At 41.1% G+C, this 26,088-nt stretch overlaps 4 protein-coding genes and 1 long non-coding RNA gene across 14 annotated transcripts; 4 read left to right on the top strand and 1 right to left on the bottom strand.

Annotated features, from left to right (window-relative positions):
* Positions 1-514: 514 nt before the first annotated feature.
* Positions 515-1,977, top strand: LOC120289344. The gene is made up of 2 exons (XR_005547271.1): positions 515-824; positions 935-1,977. It is a non-coding gene; the product is annotated as an uncharacterized LOC120289344 (long non-coding RNA).
* Positions 1,978-4,124: 2,147 nt separating this feature from the next.
* LOC104424942 (DDB1- and CUL4-associated factor 13) lies at positions 4,125-9,762 on the top strand. The gene is made up of 17 exons (XM_010037492.3): positions 4,125-4,333; positions 4,453-4,542; positions 4,750-4,861; positions 5,339-5,366; positions 5,482-5,580; positions 5,719-5,788; positions 5,870-5,904; positions 5,998-6,072; positions 6,157-6,252; positions 6,517-6,580; positions 6,857-6,910; positions 7,787-7,872; positions 7,969-8,029; positions 8,110-8,174; positions 8,390-8,495; positions 8,829-8,917; positions 9,072-9,762. Exons 1-17 carry the CDS (start codon positions 4,268-4,270, stop codon positions 9,232-9,234), a joined length of 1,359 nt encoding a protein of 452 aa, XP_010035794.1. The 5' UTR covers positions 4,125-4,267; the 3' UTR covers positions 9,235-9,762.
* Positions 9,763-10,809: 1,047 nt separating this feature from the next.
* On the top strand, positions 10,810-15,934 carry LOC104424941 (cytochrome b561, DM13 and DOMON domain-containing protein At5g54830). 2 transcript variants are annotated; one of them, XM_010037490.3, is made up of 4 exons: positions 10,810-13,955; positions 14,967-15,036; positions 15,123-15,209; positions 15,480-15,934. In XM_010037490.3, exon 1 carries the CDS (start codon positions 11,111-11,113, stop codon positions 13,817-13,819), a length of 2,709 nt encoding a protein of 902 aa, XP_010035792.2. In that variant the 5' UTR covers positions 10,810-11,110; the 3' UTR covers positions 13,820-13,955; positions 14,967-15,036; positions 15,123-15,209; positions 15,480-15,934. The 2 variants fall into 2 exon arrangements, with proteins under 2 accessions (XP_010035792.2, XP_010035790.2); XM_010037488.3 differs by having other exon boundaries at positions 10,810-15,036; positions 15,480-15,926.
* Positions 15,935-18,108: 2,174 nt separating this feature from the next.
* Positions 18,109-22,345, bottom strand: LOC104424939 (nuclear cap-binding protein subunit 2). The gene is made up of 8 exons (XM_010037486.3): positions 22,149-22,345; positions 21,152-21,375; positions 20,494-20,632; positions 20,374-20,407; positions 19,600-19,710; positions 19,192-19,245; positions 18,995-19,101; positions 18,109-18,520 (listed from the first exon to the last, which is right to left on the bottom strand). The coding sequence occupies exons 1-8, from the start codon at positions 22,164-22,166 to the stop codon at positions 18,452-18,454; spliced, it is 756 nt and encodes a 251-aa protein (XP_010035788.2). The 5' UTR covers positions 22,167-22,345; the 3' UTR covers positions 18,109-18,451.
* Positions 22,346-22,744: 399 nt separating this feature from the next.
* Positions 22,745-26,088, top strand: LOC104424937 (protein NUCLEAR FUSION DEFECTIVE 6, mitochondrial). 9 transcript variants are annotated; one of them, XR_001982574.2, is made up of 4 exons: positions 22,745-22,953; positions 23,071-23,192; positions 24,994-25,073; positions 25,805-26,088. XR_001982574.2 is itself a non-coding variant. In XM_010037484.3 (3 exons), exons 1-3 carry the CDS (start codon positions 22,808-22,810, stop codon positions 25,810-25,812), a joined length of 276 nt encoding a protein of 91 aa, XP_010035786.1. In that variant the 5' UTR covers positions 22,745-22,807; the 3' UTR covers positions 25,813-26,088. The 9 variants fall into 9 exon arrangements, 4 of the variants coding, with proteins under 4 accessions (XP_010035786.1, XP_010035780.1, XP_010035782.1 ...); XR_001982578.2 differs by lacking the exon at positions 24,994-25,073 and adding an exon at positions 23,553-23,610 and having other exon boundaries at positions 22,746-22,953; XR_001982576.2 differs by lacking the exon at positions 25,805-26,088 and adding an exon at positions 23,553-23,610 and having other exon boundaries at positions 22,746-22,953; positions 24,994-25,308.

Genomic DNA, 26,088 nt, shown 5'->3' with positions numbered 1-26,088 from the left:
TTGCTTCAGTTTGTGCAGCCTTGGCTAGGGGCGCCGAGGTTGGTAAAAGAAGAATAATGAAAATTTTCTGTGGGTAAAATGGAGATGAAAAAGAATTGGTCATTTGGAAGTTGTTTTCCTTACAGGGTCTCCAAGCCAAAGCAAGCCGGAGGCGAAACCCCGAGCAGTGTCGCTAGGAAAATGCAAAGCAAATTTGCGGGGCTATATTATTATTATTATTATTATTATTCATGATAACTGGAGCTTAGGCAAATCATAAAAAGCACTTGAAAGAGAAATTGCAATTTTATATCGGATGCAAAAAGTTATGATATAACCGGCGCATGATATTACATATGGATAATGATATAAATTGAACATAAATAAGAAATTAATATTTAGTCAGCAATTATGATAATAACGGTTGTCACCAAAAAAAAAAAAAAAAAACACCAAATCGACTTGAATCTGACCATCTCTTGAGATCAAAATCTACGGTTCTAAAATGCGTCTACAAAACTTCAAGCGACGCATTAAGTCAAGATCGGACTTTGGGCCGGTCTGCGACGAACTTGGGCTGAGCCCATATATCACGAGCCCACTCGCATGGCAGGCCCAAATTCTCTCTTCCTTCCCTCTCCCTCTTCGCGGGGGTCTTAGCTCGCTTCTCCAGCGCCCCATTCTCTCTCTAAGGGTTTTTCGGCGATCCAGAGAAACGGTCATTGCCGATCAGAGTTTCTGAAACCGGCTTACTTCTGGAAAAGGAGTAATCGGCAGATGCCGATGTGAAAGTGATATCGCTTTCCACAGATGAGTTCACCCGAGAGCGCAGGCAAGACCTCCAGGTGAGCGCTCTGCCTTCCCAAGCCCTTTCGGAATTTTCACTGTGTTTCTGCTTCGGTGTCTTCGTCATCGTTGGAGATTTTGCTGAAAAAATTGACCCGAATTCAATCAGAGGGTGTTCCGCAACTTCGACCCCAATCTTCGGACCTAAGAGAAGAAGGCGGTGGAGTACCGCGTTTTAAATGCTTCTGATTCAGTGAGCTTACCCTGAGCTCCGCTATCTCCGTGCGCCACCGGTTTTAAATACTTCCGATTCAGAGAGCTTACCCTGCTTCGCTATCTCCGCGCACATGGCTGCCATCCCGAGCTTCGCTATCTGTGCGCGCATACCACCATCATGACCTGGGATCCCACCATTGTGCGAGTTCTTCCCTTGGAGCCCCTAGCAACTCGTGTTGGAGGTCTCCCATGCTGGTCAGCTTCGCTATCTTCACGCGCATGACCGCCATCCTTGAGTTTCGCTATCTCCGCATGCATGGCTGCCATCATGGCATGGGATGGTACCGTTGTGCGAGTTCTTCCCTTAGAGCCTCCAACAATAACTCCGATCTTCCACGCCAGTTGAGCTCTTACACCGCAATGAGCTCCTCTTAGCAATGAGCTCCTCCCTTCTGGCGTCTACTTCGTCCACAGTCTAGATCTGGTCATCGATCGATCCTTGGATATTGCGACGAACAACTCTAGCTTCGTCATCCATGTGTAAGATCCTCCATTGGATCCCTTGAACTCGATCATCACAGGTTTTTTTCCCTTGGCAGCGCCCTTCTCGACGTCCTCCCACAATCAACGCAGTCACCACTCATGGCGAGATCCTCAATCGGATCGTGGATCAACCATTGCGTTTGATGGCGAGATCCTCAATCTCAGATCATGGATCAGCCATTATGCTTGAAACAACTGTTGCTCTGATATCACTAGTCACGGGCTGATCGATCTGAGCCAATCTTATTCGTGCAACTCTAGGGGCTATTGTGAACTAATCACAGGGTGATCGATTTGAGCCAATCTTAAGGATAGAGAGAAACTCGATCCAATCTACTTGTGTAGCCTTAAGGATAGAGAGAAACTTTAGAAGTTTTGGATTGTATTTACTTGTGATATGAATGAGATGAGTACAATGAGAGAGGAGACCTTATAACAAGGCAAATCGTATCATAGATCTATGTTCAATCTAACGGTGGCCTCAACTACCAACTACCCATTATGTACGAATACAATTACCGTATCGCATTTATTACGTACGAATACAATTACCGTATTGCCCGCCTTCGGGATTATTTAAGAAGACTCGAGAAAATTCTAAATGTCGGGGAAGCCGAGGGTCGATTGATCCATAGATGTGTCACGGCCATCGCTGGGTCCACCTTCATGTGGGCCCACCCAGCATTTTAAAAAAAAAGCAAAAAGAAAAGAAAATAACAAAAAGAAGTGGAAGTTGTTGTGCGTGGGTGTGCACAAAGAAGGAAGAAGAAGGAAGAGGGCTGTAACTTTGCGGCTTTGATTCGAAGGCCAAATATTGACGGAATCGGCTCAAATTTCAGTATGTTGTTCGTGAGACCGAGGGCTATGAGTTGATGGTTTTTGTTCATTGAGAACCGTCTCCGAATTCTCTAGTTGCGGTTAAGGTTTTCTTACTCCAAATTTGTTTGTCTACCTATGTGGTGAGAAGAAGATGATTGTAATGTTGATATTGAGCATCTAGTGTGTGACTAGAGAATAATACTTTGTGTATCATGCTATTCTTGGTGATTAGTGGATGTTTTTGGGTGGTCCGTGGTTTTTCCCGCATCGAGTTTTCCATGTTAAATCTTTGGTGTTGTTATTTGCTTTATCTACTTATCATTTCAGCGTTATATTTGCATTTTGTGAGGTTATATATTGCTGGTTGTTACTGGAGGTTAAGAAATCTTTAGTTGATTTAGCTTCGGGGGAGAAATTAATCTTGGATTGTGTTTGGCCGTGGTGAATTGTTGTACCCGAATTCTCCCCAACACCTTTAACCCTCTTGGATCAGCATTCTTTCGGACCATGACAAGTGTTACTAGGAAAATGCAAAGCAAATTCAAATTTTATAATTATGACTACAAATCATATAATTTTGTAAATATCTAATTTATTTTATGACAATTAGTTTATAAGCCCTCGCTCATAATGATAATATGAATTTTATAAATTATTAATTATAAAATTAAGCCATATTTAAATGATTTCAAATTGATGATAATCATAATATGAAAATAATCATAATTTGAAATTCTAGCAAGGCAAAATACCGAACAACAAATTAATAATCAATTTTACTCAATATTATTAATGACATGTAAAATTGATTAATCATAATATTAGATATTATAAAATCATAATATGTTTTACATTATGGTTTCACATATTACTTCTTTTAAATAACTACCTCTAGCCATTGATGAAATTCTATAAACACAGAAACCCCTCTTGACACCTAATTTGGTTTTTTTTTTTAAATACATATTTAAAAAAATGAAAAAATGCGAGAGGAACTGAGTCGGCCAAATCTGATCAATAATATTGCAAATCATTAATAAATTCTAGGGGTTTCTGTGTTTATAGAATTTCATTAGTTTAGCCTTTGTTAACATAAGTTAATCTTCATTAATTATAACCGATAAATTGACATCAAATTGATTAGTATTGACAAGAATTATAATATTAAATGTAGGTAATTATTAAATTAATCGGTATTGTGCCTATTTGCATATTATTAACATTATATATCACGAATTTTAAATCTATCATATGGTAAGAAATGTGTATAGGAATAAAATTAATATTTACATAGTTGTAAAAAGTATTAAAATTCGGTTTTGGATATATTATCAATCAAATATTTTGTCTTAACGAGCCACCCCGGGAGATTGCCACCTTCCGGACCTTTCACTGGGGGTTTACTAGCTTAGTATGCTAGGAGAAGGTAGTGACCTCCCTCCTGGGGGCCGGAGAGCCCAGGGGGCCATTATCCCGTGCTTCCCCTTCACCGCCCCTTGTGAGAGCCCAGTGGGGTCGTTATCCATTATCCCGTGTTCCTCCCTTTCAATTGCTTAAAAATGGCTTGTGGGGGAAGGGACTTGGGATGGCCTATTTAGGTGGACCAGACTGCTCAGGTCTAATGTCAACGTTTTTCAATAATTGAGTGGAACTATGTAGATCGGACTTTGGGCCGGTCTGCGACGAACTTGGGCCAAGCCCATATATCACGAGCCCATTCGCATGGCGTGCCCAAATTCTCTCCTCTCCTCTCCTCTCCTCTCTTCTTCTCCTTCCCTCTCCCTCTTCCCGGGGGTTTTAGTTCGCTTCTCCAGCGCCCCATTCTCTTTTTAGGGTTTTTCGGCGATCCAGAGAAACGGTCACCGCCGGCGAGAGCTTCTGAAACCGGCTTACTTCTGGCCGAGCAATATCGGCAGACGCCGCGATGAAGGTGAAAGTGATATCGCGTTCCACGGATGAGTTCACCCGAGAGCGCAGCCAGGACCTCCAGGTGAGCCGTGCCGTCCCAAGCTCTTCCGGAAATTTCTTCCGGAAATTTCGCTGCGTTTCTGCTTCGGTTCTTCGTCATCGTTGGATTTTTTGCTAAAAAATCGATCCGAATTCGATCAGAGGGTATTCCGCAACTTCGACCCCAACCTTCGGACCCAAGAGAAGGCGGTGGAGTACGTCCGGGCTCTGAATGCAGCTAAATTGGACAAGGTGAGCTCTTTTTTTTTTTTTTTTTTTTTTTTAAGGGGACTTTTCGGATCCTTGGGTATTTTATGCGATGCGAAGTTCTTCGTCAGCTTCGTTTTCTGACTGGTTTGCTTCCGTACGTGATCGGTTTTCCGTTTCCGTTCTGCCTGCTTATAATGTGGCTGTTCTTCGTTCTTAATTGCGTATCTTGCTCTGTTCATTACTGGCTAGGTTTTCGCAAGGCCCTTTGTTGGAGCCATGGATGGACACGTCGATTCGGTATCGTGTATGGCCAAGAACCCGAATTACTTGAAGGGAATATTTTCTGGCTCTATGGATGGAGGTATGTTGATGTTATGCTCATCCTGTCGTTGTGTTTCCATTAAGCAGTGAATGAGGATGAGTGTGGTGAATGAGGATGAGTGTGGTGCAAGTAACTGTTGATTCGTTATGATACATCGATGTATGAGTTTGAATTTGAGAAATATAATCCTTTAGGAAGCTGCATGAAGTTCTTTTTAAAGTTTTTGATAACATAGTGAGTGACGGTGGAATGGTCTTTGGCCCCAAATCTCCATTGATTGTGACTCCTGCAGCTATTGTTGTTCTTCTTGTTGAGAAATTTCCTGTCCAAGACTCAAAATTTTTCCTGGATTTACGTTATTCGTTTTCCGAAATGGGCAGTGGTGAAATCTGTTGGCATACTTGCATCTAAATTGTATGTGCCATCTATCAAATTTGTTTCCCTGCAGGTGTGAACTGTTGTCTTTGACTAAATAGCTGGAAGACAGCTAATTATATTGTTATTTTCATTTTACAGATATCCGCCTTTGGGACATCGCTTCAAGGTAAGGCTAGTTTGATGTAATTTTCAGATCTTCATGGAGTTTGCATCTAGTGTCTTTATTTTTTTGTAAAGGAAAAATGTATAGTGTAAGCATCTGTTTGAAAATCGATGGACAGGCGAACAGTATGTCAATTTCCTGGTCATCAAGGCCCTGTCAGAGGCTTGGCAGCATCTACAGATGGTCAAATTCTGGTATCCTGCGGAATTGATAGCACGTAAGTCCCATTATTGGCACTTGACAGTTGATAAAGATTTTTGCAATATGTAACATTAACATATGGCAGTTTTTGGACTGGCAAAATTCTGCATGTGTTATACTCCTTACATGGCAAACCTGCTCTTTGGTTGTTCAGGGTTCGATTGTGGAATGTTCCTGTAGCTACTCTTGGGGAGTCTGATGGCACACATGAGAACTTGGCAAAGGTATGCTTGTCGTATTTTGACACTTGTTGGGCCATGAACAGTTGCCCTTTTGAACTAACAACTCAATTTCGTTGCATTCAGCCACTGGCAGTTTATGTATGGAAGAATGCATTCTGGTAAGTTTTATTGTCATCTACCAATTGCGAAATCCAAATCTTTGGGTTCATTTAGATATTCTTGGTATCAAAATTCTTTTATGTAACGCGCAGGGCAGTTGATCACCAATGGGATGGTGAACTTTTTGCTACAGCTGGTGCTCAAGTAGATATTTGGAATCAAAACAGGTGTTTGAAGGCAGTAATATCTCTACTTTCATGTGATGCAACTTAATCTTTTATCGTGACCCTCCATATAATCCTTCTGTGTAGGTCTCAGCCAATAAGCAGTTTCGAATGGGGAACGGATACCGTCATATCTGTAAGATTCAACCCTGGAGAACCTAATGTATTGGCAACATCAGGGAGGTATGTATGCATTGTATTTGTCCCATCCTCCCTTGTCTTTGCCTCTTTTGTTCACATGGTTCAGTAAGATGTTTATTCGAGGTTTCAATGTGCTTTTGTATCCAGCTGTTATGGTTTGTTGTTTGTCAATTTCATCTATGTTCTGGATGCTCAACAAAATATGAACCGCCACCTTCATTTGTCTCAATCAGCTTTGAATTTGATAAATATATTTCCTTTGCTGTTAAATATAAGACATAATAATGGCCTTCTTTTTCCTTGCAGTGACCGCAGCATAACCCTCTATGATTTGCGTATGTCGTCCCCAACGAGAAAAGTTATCATGAGGGTAATTTGGCAAGTTATCACTTCAGTGTTTTATCAAGAGTGCAATCTTTTGAAGATGCAGGAGAAAAATAATAAGAAAACTTCCACCGAGATGACTAATTTTTTTTGAATCAATAATGGTGAATCATGCCGATCAGATGAAGATGCATGCATTCAAATGTTTGTTTTCTTCATTTAGAATATCTTCTCCTTTTAATTTGGAGGTTATCTGAAGAACAACTTAGTGATGTACGGTTTTAGTTATGTAGCCGTTGCTAACTCAGCTCTCTTGTTTCAGACAAAAACTAATGCTATTTCTTGGAACCCAATGGAGCCAATGAACTTCACTGCTGTAAGCGCAACTGTTATATCCTGTTTATACTGTGTTGCAATTCTTTTCTGATAGTTTTCCTTTCTGGTCTTCTCCAATCTTTTAGACTGCGGAGTGTGCTACTGATTGAAAATCTTTCACCTTCTTTTTTCCCCTTTCATTGAAGTGAATCTGACATTTGGTTGACACTTTGAGTTGTGCAAGGCAATGCTATGTAATTAGGGGACTTTCTTTTTGCAAGGTTCTATGTAGATGTGGTGATTTTGTAGATCAGTTGGAACCTAATGGACACTATTGAATGCTATGTCTCAAGAAAAGACAAAAAATTGCGACTGTTGATGCTGAAGGAAGAGGACTTTATTATGTTCTAGATACTATAAAGTACTCCAAATCACTTATCTATGGTTTTTACACGGGCCTTATGTTTTTGTTGTCTCCCTCCGCCTATTAGCTTAAGCTTGCTGCTTTTAAATGTGATATATCATTCCTACTGTGTTTTCAGCTTTTAAGATTATAACTCTTGATGGTTGGCATTGTTGAAGGAATTAGCTGCTAGTTCTGAAGTATCTGTCAGAATTTGTTTTGACAGGGTACTTTTATCTAGGAAAAATATGTACAATTTCCAATTGTTTACATTTATCAAATGTGTTGGCAGATTTTCTTGAGCAGAAAAAATAAACAAGCATAGATTCTGAAGGGGAAAAAATTGAGGTGTTGCTCGAATGTTGTCATTAGGCAATTGTTTTTTTTTTAAAATCTAACCTTGATATGTGTAGCAACTGACCATAGAAGTCCTATGTTGTTTACATGCTTAGGAAGAAGAGTTTTTCTGTTTTCATACATGCCACTTCAACGCTCAGCATAGTAGAACTTACGGTAAAACACTGCTACATGTAGGCAAATGAAGATTGCAATTGCTACAGCTACGATGCTAGAAAGTTGGAAGAAGCCAAATGTGTACACAAGGATCATGTTTCTGCTGTGTAAGATGATGGTTTAGTAGTTTTAGAGACCATTGCAGTCATGTATTTATTGCTGTCATTGTGGATTCCTTGGAATTGAAATCTCTCTCTTTATAGGATGGATATTGATTACTCTCCCACTGGCCGGGAATTTGTAACTGGATCCTATGATAGAACAGTAAGTCCAGTGTTACATTTGCTTTGTGTGAATAAAAAGCTGTGGTCAGTAGAGTCACAATAACCCATGCTCTTTCTCAGGTAAGAATTTTCCAGTATAATGGAGGTCACAGTAGGGAAGTTTATCATACAAAAAGAATGCAAAGGTATCCCCAACTACAGACTTTTGGTTTATAATCTCTCTCTCTTTCCTCTCTCTCTCTCTCTCTCTCTCTCTTCCTCTCTCTCTCTCATGTTCATTAGAGATGTCTTTTAGATGGTAGTATCATTGAAGCCCTTAAATGATAGGGGTCCTTTTGAGGTTGGAATTCCATCGGGTAAGCTCAATCTTATGTCTTCTGACTGGTTTGCTTGCGTGTAGGGTATTTTGTGTCAAGTTCAGTTGCGATGCGAGTTATGTCATATCCGGGAGTGATGACACCAACTTGAGGCTTTGGAAAGCTAAAGCCTCTGAACAGCTGGGAGTTGTAAGTAGTTATCGGCGCTGGTTTATATCAATTTCTGAAACTCTCTTTTGACGATGAAGCATCTGAATGCATGCTTCAGCATAGCTGTGCCAGTGCATGAGCAACAGGACATAGTGCACTTTTCTTTCACAAAGAACCATTGTGATTGGCTAAACAATTGTCATTGTCATGCACAAACATGTATAAGATGTCATTGATGGAAGATTAGATTTGAGGCATGGCTAGAAGAAGGTTGTGTGAATGCCAAAAATAAACGGACTGAAGTTGATTCTTTATAGAATGCTGCTCTGAATCGGCAAATCAAGCTCCTCACATTGTACTTGCATGCCATAGGTTCTTCCAAGAGAGCGCCGCAAGCATGAGTATCATGAAGCTGTCAAGAGTCGATACAAGCACCTCCCTGAAGTAAAGCGTATCGTGAGGTAACAATATCTACTTAAAATCCATGTGCTGATGGGTCTTCATGCTTTTTTGTCTGTGAAAGATGCCAGCAATATCTGAAAACACTACTTTCTGCTTCTAGTGGGAAATAACTCATTAGTCTTCTTTTCACCTTGAATTTCTTTGTATATGCAGGCACAGACACTTGCCTAAACCAATATACAAGGCAGGTATTCTAAGGCGCACCGTGAATGAAGCAGATAGAAGGAAAGAAGAAAGAAGAAAAGCACACAGTGCCCCTGGATCTAGTTCAGCAGAGCCATTACGTAAAAGAAGAATCATCAAAGAAATTGAGTGATGCTTCTTCTTTTAGCGTGTTGTGCTGCATGGCATAATATTTGCATTTCTCAAATCTGTATTGTTGGATGGGGCTCTATCTTTCTCAAGAGGCTGCTTTTGAGTGAAAAGTTAACTTCACCTGAGAGATGAGATAGGGCGACGATGCACAAGCTCCTTTCAGTCTTAACAATTTTGGTAGAATACGGCGGTCCTTTCCTATGAAGGGTGGCCCGAGAGTTAGCCAATGTTTGGTCACGCCAGCTTTTGCCTGGAGCATCACAAGTAGTCAGTTTCTGATCTATTGGCGATTTATCAAGACATGATTTGTTTGTATCATAAGCTTTGATCTTTAACTTGAGTTCAAAATGGAGTGGAGGAGATTTTGTTACCTTGTAAATCAAGAACAAAAAAAAGGATTTTTTTTTAGCGGAACTGGAGTTGAAATTACTGAGCATCAATGCTCTACTTATGTCAGTCTCACGGTGTGGTTGGTTAAGGGTTTGTTTGGTAATAACAACAATTTGTGATGGAAATGATTTTTATTTTATTTTATTCTCCAAACGAATTTTTAAGCATATGAAGCGTTTGATAGTTGCTTAAATTTTTTATTTTCGGAATAGAATTGCGTTTGACATTATACTCAAAGTTTCTAATTCAAACGATTTTCTTTTAATTTTTGTACTACTTATTTCTTTTCTCTCTCTTTTTCTTCAAGCTTTAGCCGATTGCCAACTCGCTAGCCTTGGGATGATCGGTGATCGACTAGATGAGGATTGGCAACCTCATTGGAGTGTCGTCGGCTCTCGACGAGGTTGCGCCTCATCGATGATGGAGCCTTGCTGGCAATTGGGCGAGGCTAGGATCGCCCAATCGTCGATGAGGCTTGACTTCTCTGGGCCACCGTGAGGTCAGCCTTAGCTTGACTAATATAATTCTAACTTCTAAACTTGATAAACAATTTTTTAATATATAGTCCATTCAACTAATTTATGTTAGAATTGACGGTATGTCAATCCAGTTAGTGATAGTTCGAAATTTGTAAACCGTCAATTCGGTCCATAATCTTCAATTTGATAATATAGTTCTAAACTTGATAAATAATTTTTAAACATAGTCCATCTAATTAATTTATGTTAGAATTGACAACACGTGGATCCAGTCAGTGATAGCATGGACGTCCAAATTCATGGCATCTGTTCTCCTGCCAAGTCCTCAAGATTGTCCGTTCTTCTTCTCACAAGTTGTTTACTTCATCCAGCACGTGAGCTGCACTTTCTGTTTACACGTCGCTTCACGTCGTTACCAAAAGAGAAAAGAAAGCGAGAAAATGGGGGAAAAAATTCATTTCTTTCCTGCAAAGCAATTAGGTGTGCGTGTCCTAGCGATGACCCAATTAATAAGGGCCTCAAAGACACCAACAAATCATACCAAAATGCCAAACATAAACAATAGACCCAAAAACAACATTACTTTTAATACAAGAAAAATAAAAATAAAAAAGACTTTTTTTCTTTTTCTAATGTTGGGGCCGACATTAAACAAAATACGATAAAGCCGGTTGCTTCTCGGCGAGGCGTTTCTCGCCGGCCCTCTTTCGGGGAAGCAACCTGCGAACCACTTTCCCGACACGACGCCCTCCACTTCCAGGGCAAAGAATTCCTCGATATTACGAAAACGCCCTCGCCCTCCACGCCTCAAAACCGAGCCACGCGGTGTTGTGACCCGCTCGTCGTCAGAGCACTTCCCGAAAAGCACCACCGAGTCACTCCTCCGTCCGTCGATTTCGCGGAACCGCCGCCGCCGACGGTCGCCGCCGCTGCCGCCGTCGCCGATTCGATCTCCCTCCCCCGCACGGGAGCTCCGGCCGCGTGAAGCCGGATGCGAATCGGGGTCAAATGATCCTCCCCAAGCTCGCCCTCCTCCCATGGCTCCTCTTCGCCTTCTCCTTCCTCTCCTGCCGCCGCGCCGCCGATCCGGGCCGGAGCTGCTCCAACTCGAGCTCCCTCGTCGGGCTCGAATCCGAGCTCAGGATGGTCCAGCACCAGGTGCGCGGCACCGTCAGGGTGATCGACGACTGCTCCTTTAGGGTTTCCCGGTTCGACATGCTCTCCGGGTTCGACGTGCATTGGTGGGGCGCGATCGCGCCCGATTTAGGTAACATGACGTCCGGTTACCCCGTCTCCGATCAGGTCTTGAATCGGACGTACAAAAACGAGTCTTTCACCGTTCGTTTGAGGAGTAATGTTAGCTGGGATCAGATCCCGGTTCTGGCCGTGTGGGACTTGCCCACGGCGTCGGACTTTGGGCATGTGGTGTTTCCGAATAAATCGGAGATGAGCCCGGCCCCAACCCCAACCCCGAATCCTGGGGATGGGGCGGTTAGGGTTTATAGGGAGCCGACGATGTTTGAGAACTGTAAAGTGTTGTCTCCCAATTATCGTGTGTGGTGGACATTGGATGTGGATCAAGATGTTATTGATATAGGGTTAGAAGCGGCAATTGGGACGCAGAATTACATGGCTTTCGGTTGGGCAAACCCGGAAGCCACGTCTGAGTACATGAATGGAGCTGATGTGGCGGTGACGGGGTTCACGGAGGAGGGCACTCCATTCGCAGATGATTATTTTATTACGAGGTACAGTGAGTGTACAATTAATAAGGATGGAAATGCAAAGGGAGTCTGCCCTGATACGATATATGAGCCTACTGACCCCGTTGCAGTGAATAATACTGCATTGGTGTATGGACATAGAAGAGATGGTATTTCCTTCATCAGGTACCGGAGGAAGCTGAGTGTTGTTGATAAGAAGTATGATTTGCCTGTGAATTATAAAGACAATGCGACTGTGATTTGGGCATTGGGGTTGATGAGCCCACCAGATACTCTTAGGCCATATTATCTGCCTCAGAATCATGGAGGTGAGGAGTCTGTGCGATTTGGTCATTTGCCGCTAAATGTGTCCGAAAGGGTCAATGATTGTCTTGGTCCGCTGGATGCAGAGGATAAGGAGGATCAGGATTTGATTATTGCAGATCCGAACATGCCTCTTGTTGTTGTGACTGGTGAGGCAATGCATTACCCAAATCCACCAAACCCTTCAAAAGTGCTTTATATCAATAAGAAGGAGGCACCAGTGCTGCGAGTGGAAAGAGGGGTAAAGGTAAAGTTTTCAATACAAGCAGGGCATGATGTTGCATTCTATATCACTTCAGATTTTCTTGGCGGTAATGCCACTTTGAGGAATACAACAGAGACTGTGTATGCTGGAGGGCCTGAAGCTGAAGGAGTCCCTGCCAGTCCAATGGAGTTGTTTTGGGCACCTGATAGGAACACACCCGATCAAGTTTACTATCAGTCGTTGTATCATCAGAAAATGGGATGGAGAGTTCAAGTGGTTGATGGTGGTTTAGCTGATATGTACAACAACAGCGTTGTTTTGGACGATCAACAGGTAAATTTTTACTGGACTTTGTCTGAGAAATCGATATCCATTGCTGCGCGTGGGGAGAAGAAAAGTGGTTATCTTGCAATTGGATTTGGTAGTGGAATGGTGAACAGCTATGCTTATGTTGGTTGGGTTGACAGTAATGGCACGGGAAGGGTCAATACATACTGGATAGATGGGCAGGATGCATCCAGTGTGCATCCAACAAATGAAAATTTGACATATGTGAGGTGCAAGTCAGAAAATGGGATTATGACAATGGAGTTCACTCGTCCACTGAAACCAGCGTGCAGTCATAGCGACAGGCCAGAATGTAGGAACATAGTCGACCCCACCACTCCTCTTAAAGTGATATGGGCGATGGGTGCTAAATGGACTAATGAGCGCTTAAGTGAGAGAAATATGCATCATGTAACCAGTCAAAGGCCTGTGCGAGTGCTACTTATGCGTGGTTCTGCTGAGGCTGAGCAGGATCTACGGCCAGTATTAGCAGTTCATGGTTTTATGATGTTTCTCGCTTGGGGTATTTTGCTCCCTGGTGGAATATTGGCTGCTAGATACCTGAAACATGTAAAAGGTGACCAATGGTACAAGATACATGTTTACTTGCAGTACTCAGGTTTATCCATTGTCTTGCTTGCCCTTCTATTTGCAGTTGCTGAGCTTCGTGGTTTACGTACGAACTCATTGCATGTAAAGTTTGGCTTCACTGCTATATTTTTGGCCTGTGTACAGCCATTAAATGCATATTTTAGACCGAAAAGACCTGCCAATGGAGAGGAGGTTTCTTCTAAAAGGATTCTTTGGGAATATTTTCATGTGATAGTTGGCAGATTGGCTATTGTTGCTGGTGTGGCTGCCCTGATAAGTGGAATGAAGCTCTTAGGAGCCAGATATGGTGGTGAAAATGTTCATGGACTTGATTGGGCTTTAGTTATCTGGTTCTTGATTGGTGCAGTGATAGTCATGTATCTGGAGTACCATGAAAAGCAGCGGCAAAGGGCGAGAATATATGGAAATGGAAGAAGTAGTTGGGTGTTGGGTAATCTGGAGGAAGATGATTCCTTGGATCTTTTGAGCCCAAGAGGAATTTCTGGAGAAAAGGAGGCTCAACCTACTGGGAGAATGGAAGTTCAGCTAGAACCTTTGGCCAGATAGAAATTTTTGGGCATGAACTCACCAGTTGCAGTTTCCGTTTTTGGACATTTTTCCATGCATGTGGAAAGCATCAGGCCCTTCTTGTCTGTTTGAAAGTTCTTTTGCTGCTCGGTAGGAGCCGAATGCGGATCACCTGGTGATTATTTATGCATTGTACTTTTTATACTCAATACATCTACACTGACACAGTGAAAGGTTTTCTAATCATCAGGTTTTATTCTTTTGTTAGATGAGCTGAGAGTATTCCTATTTCCATGATGTGTATGGTCAGTAATGTAGAAGAGCTTCTTGTGATTTTAGAATCAAATTTTGCTCGAGCTGAACAGCGATATGTACCTGTAAATACATGGAGATTTCTTTATCAAAGTTGAAGCTGCCAACTCCCATTGGTCTTTACCCAATCATTAGCTGATTGGATATGGTTCTTTGATTGTTGAATTATCTGCTTGTGCTTGTGCCATAGCAACCTTCCCAGCTCTTATAATGCTTATTGCTACTAATGATCAATAAGCTATATGCTGAACTAAACTCTCCAAACCGTTCCTTAATGATTTACTTTTACTCTGTGCTTTATCTCGCTGTACTTTTTTGCACTGAGCAATAATCTTGGGGCTAGAGGCTTTGTTCTATTAGCATTTGTTTTCATTGGTCATCACTCTATCTCCGTTACGCTGCGGTTCTTGTTGTTCTTCCCTTGGAGAAATTTCCTGTCCAGGACCTGGTTTTACGTTTTCCATTTTCCAAAATGGCAGTGGTGAAGCCCTTCACATACTTGCATCTTAATTACACGTCATCTATCAAACTTTTTTCCCTGCAAGTGTGAACTGTTAATATTAACTAAATGGCTGGTAGACAGCTAATTGTCATTGTTATTTTCATCTTACGGATATCCGCCTTTGGGACATCGCTTCGAGGTAACACTTGTTCAACGTTGTTTTCAGATCTTCATGTAGTTTGCATCTGGTATCTTTATTTGTTTATAACAGAAAAATGTATAGTATAAGTATCTGTTTAAAAATCTATTGACAGGCGAACAGTATGTCAATATTCCAGTCATCAGAGTCCTGTGAGAGCTTTGATGGTATCTACAAGTGGTTAAATTCTCTTATCCTGTGGAATTGATAGAATCTTTATTGATGTGTGGCAGTTGATCACCAATGGGATTGTGAACTTTTTGATACAGCTGGTGCTCAAGTAGATATTTGGAATTAGAACAGGTGTTCTTGGACAGTAATTTCTCTTCATTTTTGTGATGGTACTTATAATCTTTTATCCTGACACTTCATATTATCCTTCTGTGTAGATCTCACTCAATAAGCAGTTTTGAATGGGGAACGGACACAGTCATATCTGTAAGATTCAACCCTGGAAAATTGGCAACATTAGGAAGGTTTGTATGCATTTCATTTGTCCCATCCTACATTTTCTTTTTGTTCCTTCTTCTCACATGCTCCCGCAAGATGTTCATTGGAGGTTTCACATCTGGTTTTGTTATCCAGCTGTTGTAGTTCGTTATTTGTCTACTTTATCTATGTTTTTGGATGCTCAACAGATGTGATTCACCACTTTCGTTTGTCTCAATCAGCTTTAACTTTGATAAGATTATTTCCTTTGCTATTAAATTTAAGGCATGTCATGATAGCCTTCTTTTTCCTTGCAGTGACTGCAACATAACCCTCTACAAATTGCGTATGTGATCCCAAACAGGAAAAATCATCACTGGGGTAATCTGGCAAGTTGTCACTTCAGTCTTTTACTGGAAGTGAGATTTTTTAGAGATGAAGGAAGAAGTTAATTTGAAAACTTTCACTGAGGCAACTTATTGTCTGAATTGATAGTGTAATATAATCTGGTGAATCATGCTGAGCAGCTTAAGATACATACAACTTTATATGCAGTTATTCTTTGCAGAATATCCTCTCATTCTAATTTAGAGATTAGTTGAAGAACAACTTAATCTATGATGTACAGTTTAGTTATGTAGTCATTACTAACTCAGCTCTTCCTATTCAGACATAGACAAATTCTATTTCTTGAAATGCAATGGAGCTGATGAACTGCACTGCTGTAAAAACAACAGTTAAATCTAGTGTGTATTGTGTTGCAATTCTCTTCTGATAGCATTTCTGTATGTTCTTCTTCAATCTCTTAGACTGCAGCTATTGCAATGATCTGATCAAATAATATTATTATGGTTCGAGAGAAAGTAAGAGTATCTACTCGGACACTACGCGCTGCCCAGGAGTGCACTAGCAATTGAAAATGCTTCACCTTTTTGTTCCCTTTTTCATAATTGACATACGGGGATTAAAGCAAAAATATGTGAAATAAGGCATTGAAGTGAATCTGGAATTTGGTAGATACTTTTTCGAGTTGTGCAAAGGCGTATTATGTAAATGGGTATGTGGATGTGGTGATCTTGTAGATTGGTTGGAACCCAATAAAATGCTACATTTAAGGCAAAAGATTGCATCTGAAAGGACTTTATTTAAAGATTAAGAGGTGATTAGATTGGTTCTTTGAATTTAACCTTATGTTGTTGGCGTCCAATAGATTAAGAGGTGTTTCGATTGGTTTTATGAATTTAACCTAGGTTAAAGTATCCAACATCGTACTTACCAAAAAAAAAAAAAAAAAAAAGTATCCAACATCGTATATGGGCCTTCCATTTATGTTGAACCTGACAATTAGGTTTGACCATAAATCTATTTTGTATGCAAGTGTCACGGGCTGATTGATTTAAGCTTAGATTCACAAGAGATTCACAAAGATCTTAGAGAGAAATTCTAGAAAGAAGTTCTGAATTTGTATTTCACTTGTGAATAGATTGATACAATGAGTGGGAGGAGATCCTATATATACAAGTATAGGATAAATCGTATTCATAGATCTCACCTCAATTTGATGGTGACGGTGACGGTGAAGATCATATCTCCCAAACTTCCAACTATCCACATTTTTTACATACTTGTACATTTATTGTATCTCTTGCCCTTGGGAGTATTCTAGAGTGGGAGTATTCTAGAACACTTGGAAAACCTAAAACTTAAAGATACTAGTTGAGGGTTGCTTGCTCTAAAGGTTGGTTACTGCAATTGTGTAGAACCTTCTTGGATTGTCCCTTTTTTCGGGTTGTGACACAAGGGTCTCGGTCATAATTTCCGCGTGCCATTGGCATTCCTGTGGTTTATAATCTCTCTAGTTGCTTATTCAATTGGTCAGAGAGTTCAGTTGCGACGCGAGTTCTATTATATCTGGGAGTGATGACACCAACCTGAGGCTTTGGGAAGCTAAAACCTGCGGACAGCTGGGAGTTGCAAGTACTGCTGTTGGCACTAGTTTATATCAATTTCTAAAACTCTATCGCCCTGAAGTATCTGCATGCGTACTTCTGCGTAGCAATGCCAGTGCATGGGCAACTGGACAGAGAACCCTTTCCTTTCACTAAGTACCATTGCGATTAGCCAAATAACGGTCATTATCATGCAGAGACATGAAAAAAATGTTAATAGTAAAGCCAGAATCGAGGCATGGGTAGAAGTTGGTTTTATGAGTGCCAAAAATGAACGGACTGATGTTAGACAGAGGCCCCGTAGGAGGCAACCCCCCATAGTTACCTTACGGTGACCACCAGCAATGATCCCAAGATGGCCCCTGGTTACCTGTTTCTCGAGTTGGTTTCACGGTGTGGCTGGTTAAATTAATTCTCCCTGTTCAGTGCGTTCTAATACAGTTCCGGTAAGGAATGAGGGGCCAAAGTCTCTCTATAATCCACCCTATGACCCAGATGTCAGTTCCACCTGAGATGCATCGCCTTTTTTTCTTTGGCCATCCTGAGATGCATCGCCTTTTTTCCTTGGCCATCCTGAGATGCATTATTTTAACTCATCTTTTTTGGTGATGGAATTATACGATAGACGATATCGAGTTACTGAAAATGTCGCACCATTGATCTTCACGATAAAAGAACATGACTTCATCTGTGGTGTATGTAAAAAATACCAATAAAGGGAACATTTTGACCATCCAGGCACCATCGCTTTCTAATATCCACCATACTAAAGGTGGTCCTCATCCAATCAAAATGGAAGGGATTTCACAATCAGATTAATCACTTCATGTTTTTTTTTTTTTTTTTGAACAGGTAATCACTTCATGTTAAACGTTGGAGAAATTTCAAATGAATCAGTGAAGACATAGCTTGTCCATGCTGCATTGGAACTGTCAACTCAGAAGACCTTTCAACATGTTGTCGAAGCAACCAAGCGCCAAATGGTCATAAACCTCGAATAAGAACATGAAAATGGTAATGCCTTTCCCACAGCAGTAAATTGCAAAGACTCTGACTAGTTAAATTTTTGCAGAAACCAATTTTTGTGAAGAAAGCCTCAATGTCTAACAAGCTCATCATTTCCGTTGGTTACTTAACAATGCCGAAGGGTCGACAAGGTCCTACACTTCTACAGGTCATTATAAAATGGTGGTTTGAGATCAATAGCAGATAGCTCGATATTCACTAATCATCATGAGAATGTATAGTATGATTGCTTCAAGATTGCAGTTGCAAGATCCTCTCTATTAAAATTTCAGATGCCACTGCTTGCACCCAATTGTCAATGACAGGAGATCAGGCTAAGCTCGTCTTTTATGATCCTCCTCCTCATCAGAGTCACCACTTTCGCGGAAGCGTGGATTCTTCTCCTACAAAATTAAACAAGACCATAAACTTCCCAAATAACAACATCCAGATAACATGAAGAAACACATAAAGCAGAATCACCATCGTTTGTTCTGTTGTCATATTCATTATCTAAATGTACCAGCCAGCTTTCAGCACGGTTATGACAACAAAAATGGGACATACGAACACACACTCCCTTCTCTCAACTAAATGAACTCTGACATGACAGCATGAAACTATTGGTGGTGCTAACAAGTTGCAAAGTAATTTGCATGCTTCAGACTAGAGGTACATGGTGAACAGCTATAATCCAAAAACCCACTCAAGTGAACCAGCCAGACTAAATTTCTCTATCTCATATTCTTAAGATACAAGTACCGTATCTCCAGTAGATAGATACTTGCAATTTCAGGAAAAATAAAGACACCAAACTGGAATGGATAGACTTGAAGATACAAATACTAATGTTAAACAGTATCTAAAGGTGACATTACCAGTCTCGACTCAGGATCTTGGTCTCTGCTGGATTCATGGTCTGAAGTTCTCTTTGAAGATTCATATGGACGACGGTCATCTTCTCGGTTTCGTTTCCGGTTGTAATCTGTGTTATCAGGTAGAAAGTATAAACAAGTATTGCTCATGAAATTGTTCAAATGTCAAAAGGATCTACAATCATTTTTGCCAATGTCACCTCTACTGTAACGGTATGATCCGCCATGACTCTGGCTTCCACCATGCCTTCCGTCTGAAAAACCATATGGTCATAAGATTTCAATAGTACTCTTCAAATAAAAGGCAATACAAAATAGTCTAAGCGGCACAAGAAAAGCATGGGCCTTGATGCTGCATCGCATTGTAGAGGTATTGGGTATTTCCAGGCATCTGCTGGACTGGGGTAGAGATCGTGAGTTTACACGTTGACTAACGACTCATGTAGCATGAAAGCAGCAATTAATTCCCTGAATTTGGTTAATCCCCTGGTGTATTCATCTTGCAACCAGCAACTCATTCGCCACCGAGGACGTAGTACAAAGACCAGCCCATTTTCCACACTAGAGCACACAGATAGATGTAGTGAAACCAGCCCTAGAACACTTACAAGGAGGTGGCATAACAGGTGGGAAGGAGCCCAAAGAACCAGCACCATAGTCAACAAGCTGCCGTTGCGCTTCCAACTCTTTCTGTACCAACTTCCCATATCCACCTCTACGTGAACATGTTATAGGAAAATTAAATGGCAAATATAAAGTCTTCCAACTATTGTAAGACAGATTTTGAGGAAAAAATACATCAACAATATTTTTCACACAAGATGATATTTCAACTAGTACCTCAAAGAGAGGGAGAGAGAGAGACAGAGAGAGACAGAGAGAGATAAATGTGAAGAAGAACGTTATGAAGGATAACTAAAATCAAAATGAGCAATCCAAGAAACTCAAATATATCCATGGATGAAATTATAAACATTAGTATTTATACGATTTATAAGCTCAGCCAAAAAATTTGTCCGTATTATAAACGTGAAGAAGAACGTTACGAAGGATAACCAATATCAAAATGAGCAATTCAAGAAACTCAAATATATCCATGGATGAAATTACAAACATTAATATTTATACCATTTATGAGCTTGGCTGAAAAATTCCTCCGCATTATCAACCTTAAACGTTTAAACGCCAAACATTCTTTGGATGACAATATGCAGCAGTACCAGTTATTATCATTTGGGCCAAAAGCAGAATGCCAGCACATATCTTCATGCTATTACATAGTTTACTCTAGAAACCATTTCCAACTAAACGGATTTAGTTTTAAAAGGATATTAGACCTTAAGAGGACCAGAGCTATTAGAAATATAATTTTAAAAGGATATCTGGATCATAGTCAGTGCGATATTCATCTCGTACCTGAAGAAAAAAATTAGAAAGAATGATTTAGTTGAAACAAATTAAGTAGCACTAGATTTTTAAACAGAGAAAAGAGGCAATCTCACTTGTCCACCACTTCGACCACGGCCCCATTGCCTTCCTTCCTGAAATCCCCAATCAAAATCTACACGGATCGGACGGTCATCAAGAATTGTCCCACTAATATATTTGACAGCATCTTCGGTATCTTCTCTAGAATAGTATCTACAAGAAGTTTATAAACAAGATAAATTAGAAAACTCGTATACACAGCAAGATAAGTGGGTATAAATATGTCACAGCAATAGGAGCGCCCTCAGTAATGGCTTTAGCTGACACTAATCCAACCGAAGTAAATATAACCAATGTGCTATCATACAAATATGCAAAATTAAAATCACAGTAAGATGGGATAAAAAGATTGTAGTACAAAGAGCATCCGTTATGATGTCAATGGTACACTAAAAACCGCATTGAGTACAGATTGAGCTATTCATTTCCCTTCTGCTAAAGAACACCAGCCTATCCACTTGAGCCATTAGACCTAGCTGATGACATCATTGCTAAAAAGTACTGACACCACCAGCTACTAGAACGAATTATCTTGTTAAATTTCACTAATGCAGTACAAAATCAATTAAGCAATTGAAATTAACCTAATGTGCCTAAAGTGAACAATCCAAGGAAACTTAAGGACTATTAAAGTGAAACTCTATATGAGGTTTTTGAAGATTTAGGCCGTACAAAACAAAACAGAAGCCACAAGGTGTTTTGCTATTCTTATCCAATCCCATGATAATCTTCTTGAGTTCTCCAGCTCTGCTGAAAAGCTCGTAAACTTGTTCTTCAGTTGTGTAGAAGGACATATTCCCAATGTAAACAGTGGTAGAAGACAGCAGTGCTTGTTCAAATTCCTCTTGTGTACCAGAAAATTTTCTGTCTCGGTATGCCGAAAGCTTGTTTTGGTCCTGAGATGAAGAAACAAATCAAAAGAAGGCAAGAAAAGGGAATCACTGCATCCTATCACTCAGATATACACGAAGATGAATATTTTCTTCGCCAAAGCCAAGTCTATTTTATGTTCATGCATCTTTAATCACCCGCAGAACTCATGAAGAAAGAGGGTATCGAGTGATGCCTATGTTAATTCTCTCAAATATTGACAAAAGCTCCAGCCTAGTCCGCAAAACCTTAACCTCAGTCAGACAAAAAGCCCAAAAGAGAAATTGCAAAAGTCGACCAACACATCTCCAGAACAAGCTCTTAATTTCGTCGCAGCCATCGTGCAGCGGGCCTCAGAACCGGAAAAAAAAGCATTAGAGAAACATCCAGATAATCTGCTACACAGAAAGCACCCGGACGAAAAACAAGAAGCCTCCTAACAGCGGCGGCAAAAACCATTCGAAGCAAAAGGGCACATCTTTCTTCAAAGAGTTTTCATCACGGGCGCTCTAAAGACTTCAATGACCAAATAATCTTTAAAAAAACTAGAGAAAAAAAAAATTGATCCGGAATGCCCATCGTGCAATCATCCAACCCAACCAAACCAGAAAACATTTGAATAATCAGGTCCCGCTGGAACTCCCCCAAAAACAAGAGGGTCCATCGGGGCGGGAAAGAACCAAATCAGAACAATCTCCTTCCACAAGCTTTTTCTGGAGCAATCTAAACTCGTCCAATCAATCGCACGGAGCAACGCAGAACGCCGCGCAAATGACGACAGAGAGACGAAATTGCGTACCTTGAACAGAGACGCCATCGCCGGAGAATCTACCAAGAGCCCAAAAAAAAGGGTCAGCAGCCGCTCCCAGCTGAAGCGCGAATCGGTAGCGCGAAGCCGGTAATCATCAACGCGAACCCTAGAGCAGATTGCAGAAGGTGTAGAGAGAGAGAGAGAGAGAATGGCTGGAGCAACTACTGCTACCAGTCCCGGAACGCCGCGAGGGAGACGACGTAGTTTCGGGGTTTCCTCCACGGTCGGAGCTCGGCGGCCCGCTATTTCGGGTCACGGGCCGTGAGAGGGACCCGGGTTTCGGGCTTGGGTTAAACCTGCAGACGGGCGTCTCTATTCCTGAACCGGTGTTACTCTATCCGAGCATCCAAACACTCCGTTTTCGGGGTCCAGTCCCGGAACGCAGCGAGGGAGACGACGCCGTTTTCAGGGGTTTCACGGTCGGAGCTCGCGGGTCCCCATTTCGGGTCACGGGTCGTGAAATCGGATCCGGGTTTCGATCTTGGATGAAACCCGCAGGCGGGCATTTTTATTCCTGGACCGGTGTTACCCTATCCGAGCATCCAAACTCTCCCTCAGAAGGGTTTTAATGCACTGGCGGCTGCTCCAAAACCCTCCTTCGACGACACTTCGTTTGCTCCTCCGCGCACCGATACTCGCCGCGAGAGATGGCCTCCGTCGCCGCCAGATCCATTTTCCGGTCGGCCTCCGCCCGCAGCGCCGCGTCGCGGGTGGCGTCCGGGGCCGCCAAACCCGCCCGGTCCGCGCCCCGCGCCGCCGCGACCAACCGGCCCCTCTCTCATCGGATTTTCAGGTGAGAGTTCACTTTCGATTTCGATTCTTGTCCTGTCTATCATCTTCGCGTCTGCGGTTCGGGCTCGATTCCGGAAGGTGCGGTCTTTTCGTGACGTCTGTCGATTGTGGTCTGAAGGAGCCCCGTGGAGATGAGCGCCTGCGCGGAGACGATGCTGCCGTACCACACCGCTACTTCCTCGGCATTGATGACTTCGATGCTCTCCATCACTCGCCGCTCCTATGGATGGCTTCCCGATGGTAAATTCTCAGCTCCATTCTTTTTTTCCTTTCCAAAGATCGCAACTCTTGCGGAAATTTGAATCGCGCTTGAGCGTTCTTTGGTGGCTTATTTGTCTTTGATTTGCTTGATTGGTACTTAGGCTATGTTAATTCAGAGCGGCATTGAAGCTTATGTTAGTATTCTAGGCTTTTCTGTGTTGTACCTTGTGACTCTATGTTTGCAATTAGTAGGTCAAATGCAGACCGAACGTGTATTGCCATGTGCTACGCTGGTGTGTAAATTTGTGTTTAGATTAACTAGCGTGAACCTTTGTGAAGATATAGTGTGGTTGTCTAGGTGGTCTCACTGATGGGTTTCCCTTCTACTTGATTTTTTAGGTATCTAACCATCACTCGTAGGCCACCTTGATAGCCTTTTCTTGCTTTATATCTTCTGGTGAGTTGCTGCGATATATTTGTTTTAATTGATTTTGATCTCTTTCCCTTGATGTAATGAGGACCTGAGGTTATGTTTGTGCAGTTACTTTCAAAGTTAAGAGTTCAAAATTTTTAGGAATTATACGAGGAAATATAGATTATAGTGTACCTATAGAGAAGTTGGTGGATTCGTATTCAGGGAAAATAAAAGTGCTTTAGAAATGAGAACTATTTTCGTAATTGTAGCTAGTTTTCTTCTAATCGTGGAGAAGAGCGCACTTTTAAAAAAAAAAAAAAAAAATCAATTTCTAAAGTGCACAAGCATTCCTCAGTCATGTTCATAGTATCTTGGTAGTATCGTAGAGAACCGTGAGGGCACCTTGTTGACTGGATGTCTGTGTTTGTGATCAATATCACCAAGAAATGATGCACCTCTTGTCTTGGACATAGATGGTTTTACGTTTCTCCACCTTTATATATCAATAAAGAAGTGCACACTCCTCTTTTTTGTCAATTTTGTAGGCCAAACCAAGACTAGATGAAGGACAAGAAGCAAAGATCAAACCTTTATATTTGGCTCCATTCAAATTCCAGTAGTAGCTTTAAGAGTAGGGAGGATATATCTTCTGTTGTCATGGAACAGTTGTATTGAAACACGGTTCAGTTTATCAAATAATCTAAGCGTTGAATTATCAGAACTTTTCCTTAATTGAACTCTTGTAATCATCTGTTTGTCGTTTTAGATGAAAATTATCCTTTTTGGTTCCATACTATGGTTTTGTTGATCTTTGAGTGCTCTTCGTTGCCAGGATTTACAACTTAATGATGATATGCAATTTTATGTGTTATTGTAAAATTCAAGATAACTCTTGGTTGGAAATGATCCAGCTATCATAGGTTTCGCTTATGAATGAATGTTGTTGCATCACTAGACTTTCATGTTTGGTGTATGGATTTTGAACTTCGGAATGCTGCTCATGTGTGATTTATTACAAGCTTTTTGCATAATTCTTTTGGATGTGATATTCAGACTCCAATAGTTCTTCATTTATTCTAGAATATAGGAATGACATTATTATCAGGAGTTCATTCACTACTCTTTCTCAACAGCTTGCAATGATGACGTGTGATGAGTGCTCAAGGGGTTCATTCTGTGCAAATTCTTAGAGCTTAGAAGCTGAATGAGCTGCAGAGCAGACCAGTCGATACCGTGTGTTCTAAGTCTAGATGGACTAACATCAAGCTAGTTGTAGTTTTCTTTGCAATAAGTGATGCTTCACTTGGCAACCAGAGATTTCTGCTAGGCCACTGTTCATATAGATTTTTGGAGGAACTCTTGCCAAATTTTTGTCTACGATCAGTTTTTTTATCAAATAGAATGCTGATTCTGACATTCAATCAGCTTGCAATGATGATGTATGACCAAGGCATCGGCACAAGTATTGTCAAAGAGTTCATGCATCTGAGAGATCGTGCAACGAGGTCCTGGCAATCCCATTATGGAATTTTCTCTCTTTGGTTCTCGTTTTCTCCTCTTGACTTTCCTTCTAAAAGTATCCTCTTGCACATTTAGGATCAAAGCTGTCATGTTTTTCAATCTGTTCTTTCTTTATTACCCCGACGATAAAGCTTTTAAAGCTGTATTGCTACATTTCTTCTTTAGTTCATTATGACGATAATGTAATGGCATAGAGCAGTTTGTTTAGACCTTGCAAAAGAATGTCTCCGGATGGCCAACATCTTACAATTCCTCTTTCAGAAGGTTGACTATTTCAATGTCCATGGAAAACCTTTAAGGGGAGACTTGATGGAATGAGCCTCGGAATCTCTAATACCACACCCGGTAACTGGGGCTAAAACAAAAAATCTGCAATATGCGAGGAGACTTGTCAACTTACAGTCTAAATAGAATTTTAGGCAATGACCTCATAATCTGATTGCTCTTTACTTTAGACAAATCATCTGGCCTAGAAATAAGCTTCTCAGTCATAGCATAAGAGAGTGGCCCGTGAAGAGCTACAATTTCACTTTTATTTTGACACTTAAAGAATGCTTTAGGTTTTGCCAACTATCCTGTATTTTCATTGTCTTTTGGCCAAGATATCATCGTGGCTTAGCTAGGGATTGTATGAAGTAAGAGTGCAATGCCGGTTAATTGCATCTCAATTTATAGATTTTCCCCCTCTTGCTGACCCCACCTTTTTGTTTTTTAGGTCTGTAATTTCTGGCCCGGGGAAGAATATTCATGCTGGTCACCATGATTTAAGTTACTATTTCATCTTCTTTTTCTTGGTTTTGTAAGTTTCCAAATCGATTTGCATTATTCACTAGTTGTAATAATGAGTAGGAAGAAACAACTTTAGGCGGTTGCCAGCATTTGGGATTGCCCTAATTTTTCTTGAGATTGTTCCCCTTCTTTTCAGGAGATGAATTTTATGTCTTTCTTTGCAAATTTCTCCAACCTTACCTAAACTCGGCTTACACTCGGTTTAACGCA

Source organism: Eucalyptus grandis, chromosome 11 (assembly GCF_016545825.1).
Source record: "Eucalyptus grandis isolate ANBG69807.140 chromosome 11, ASM1654582v1, whole genome shotgun sequence".
NCBI classification, from domain to species: Eukaryota; Viridiplantae; Streptophyta; class Magnoliopsida; order Myrtales; family Myrtaceae; genus Eucalyptus; species Eucalyptus grandis.
This window is presented reverse-complemented; position numbering and strand designations above follow the sequence as displayed.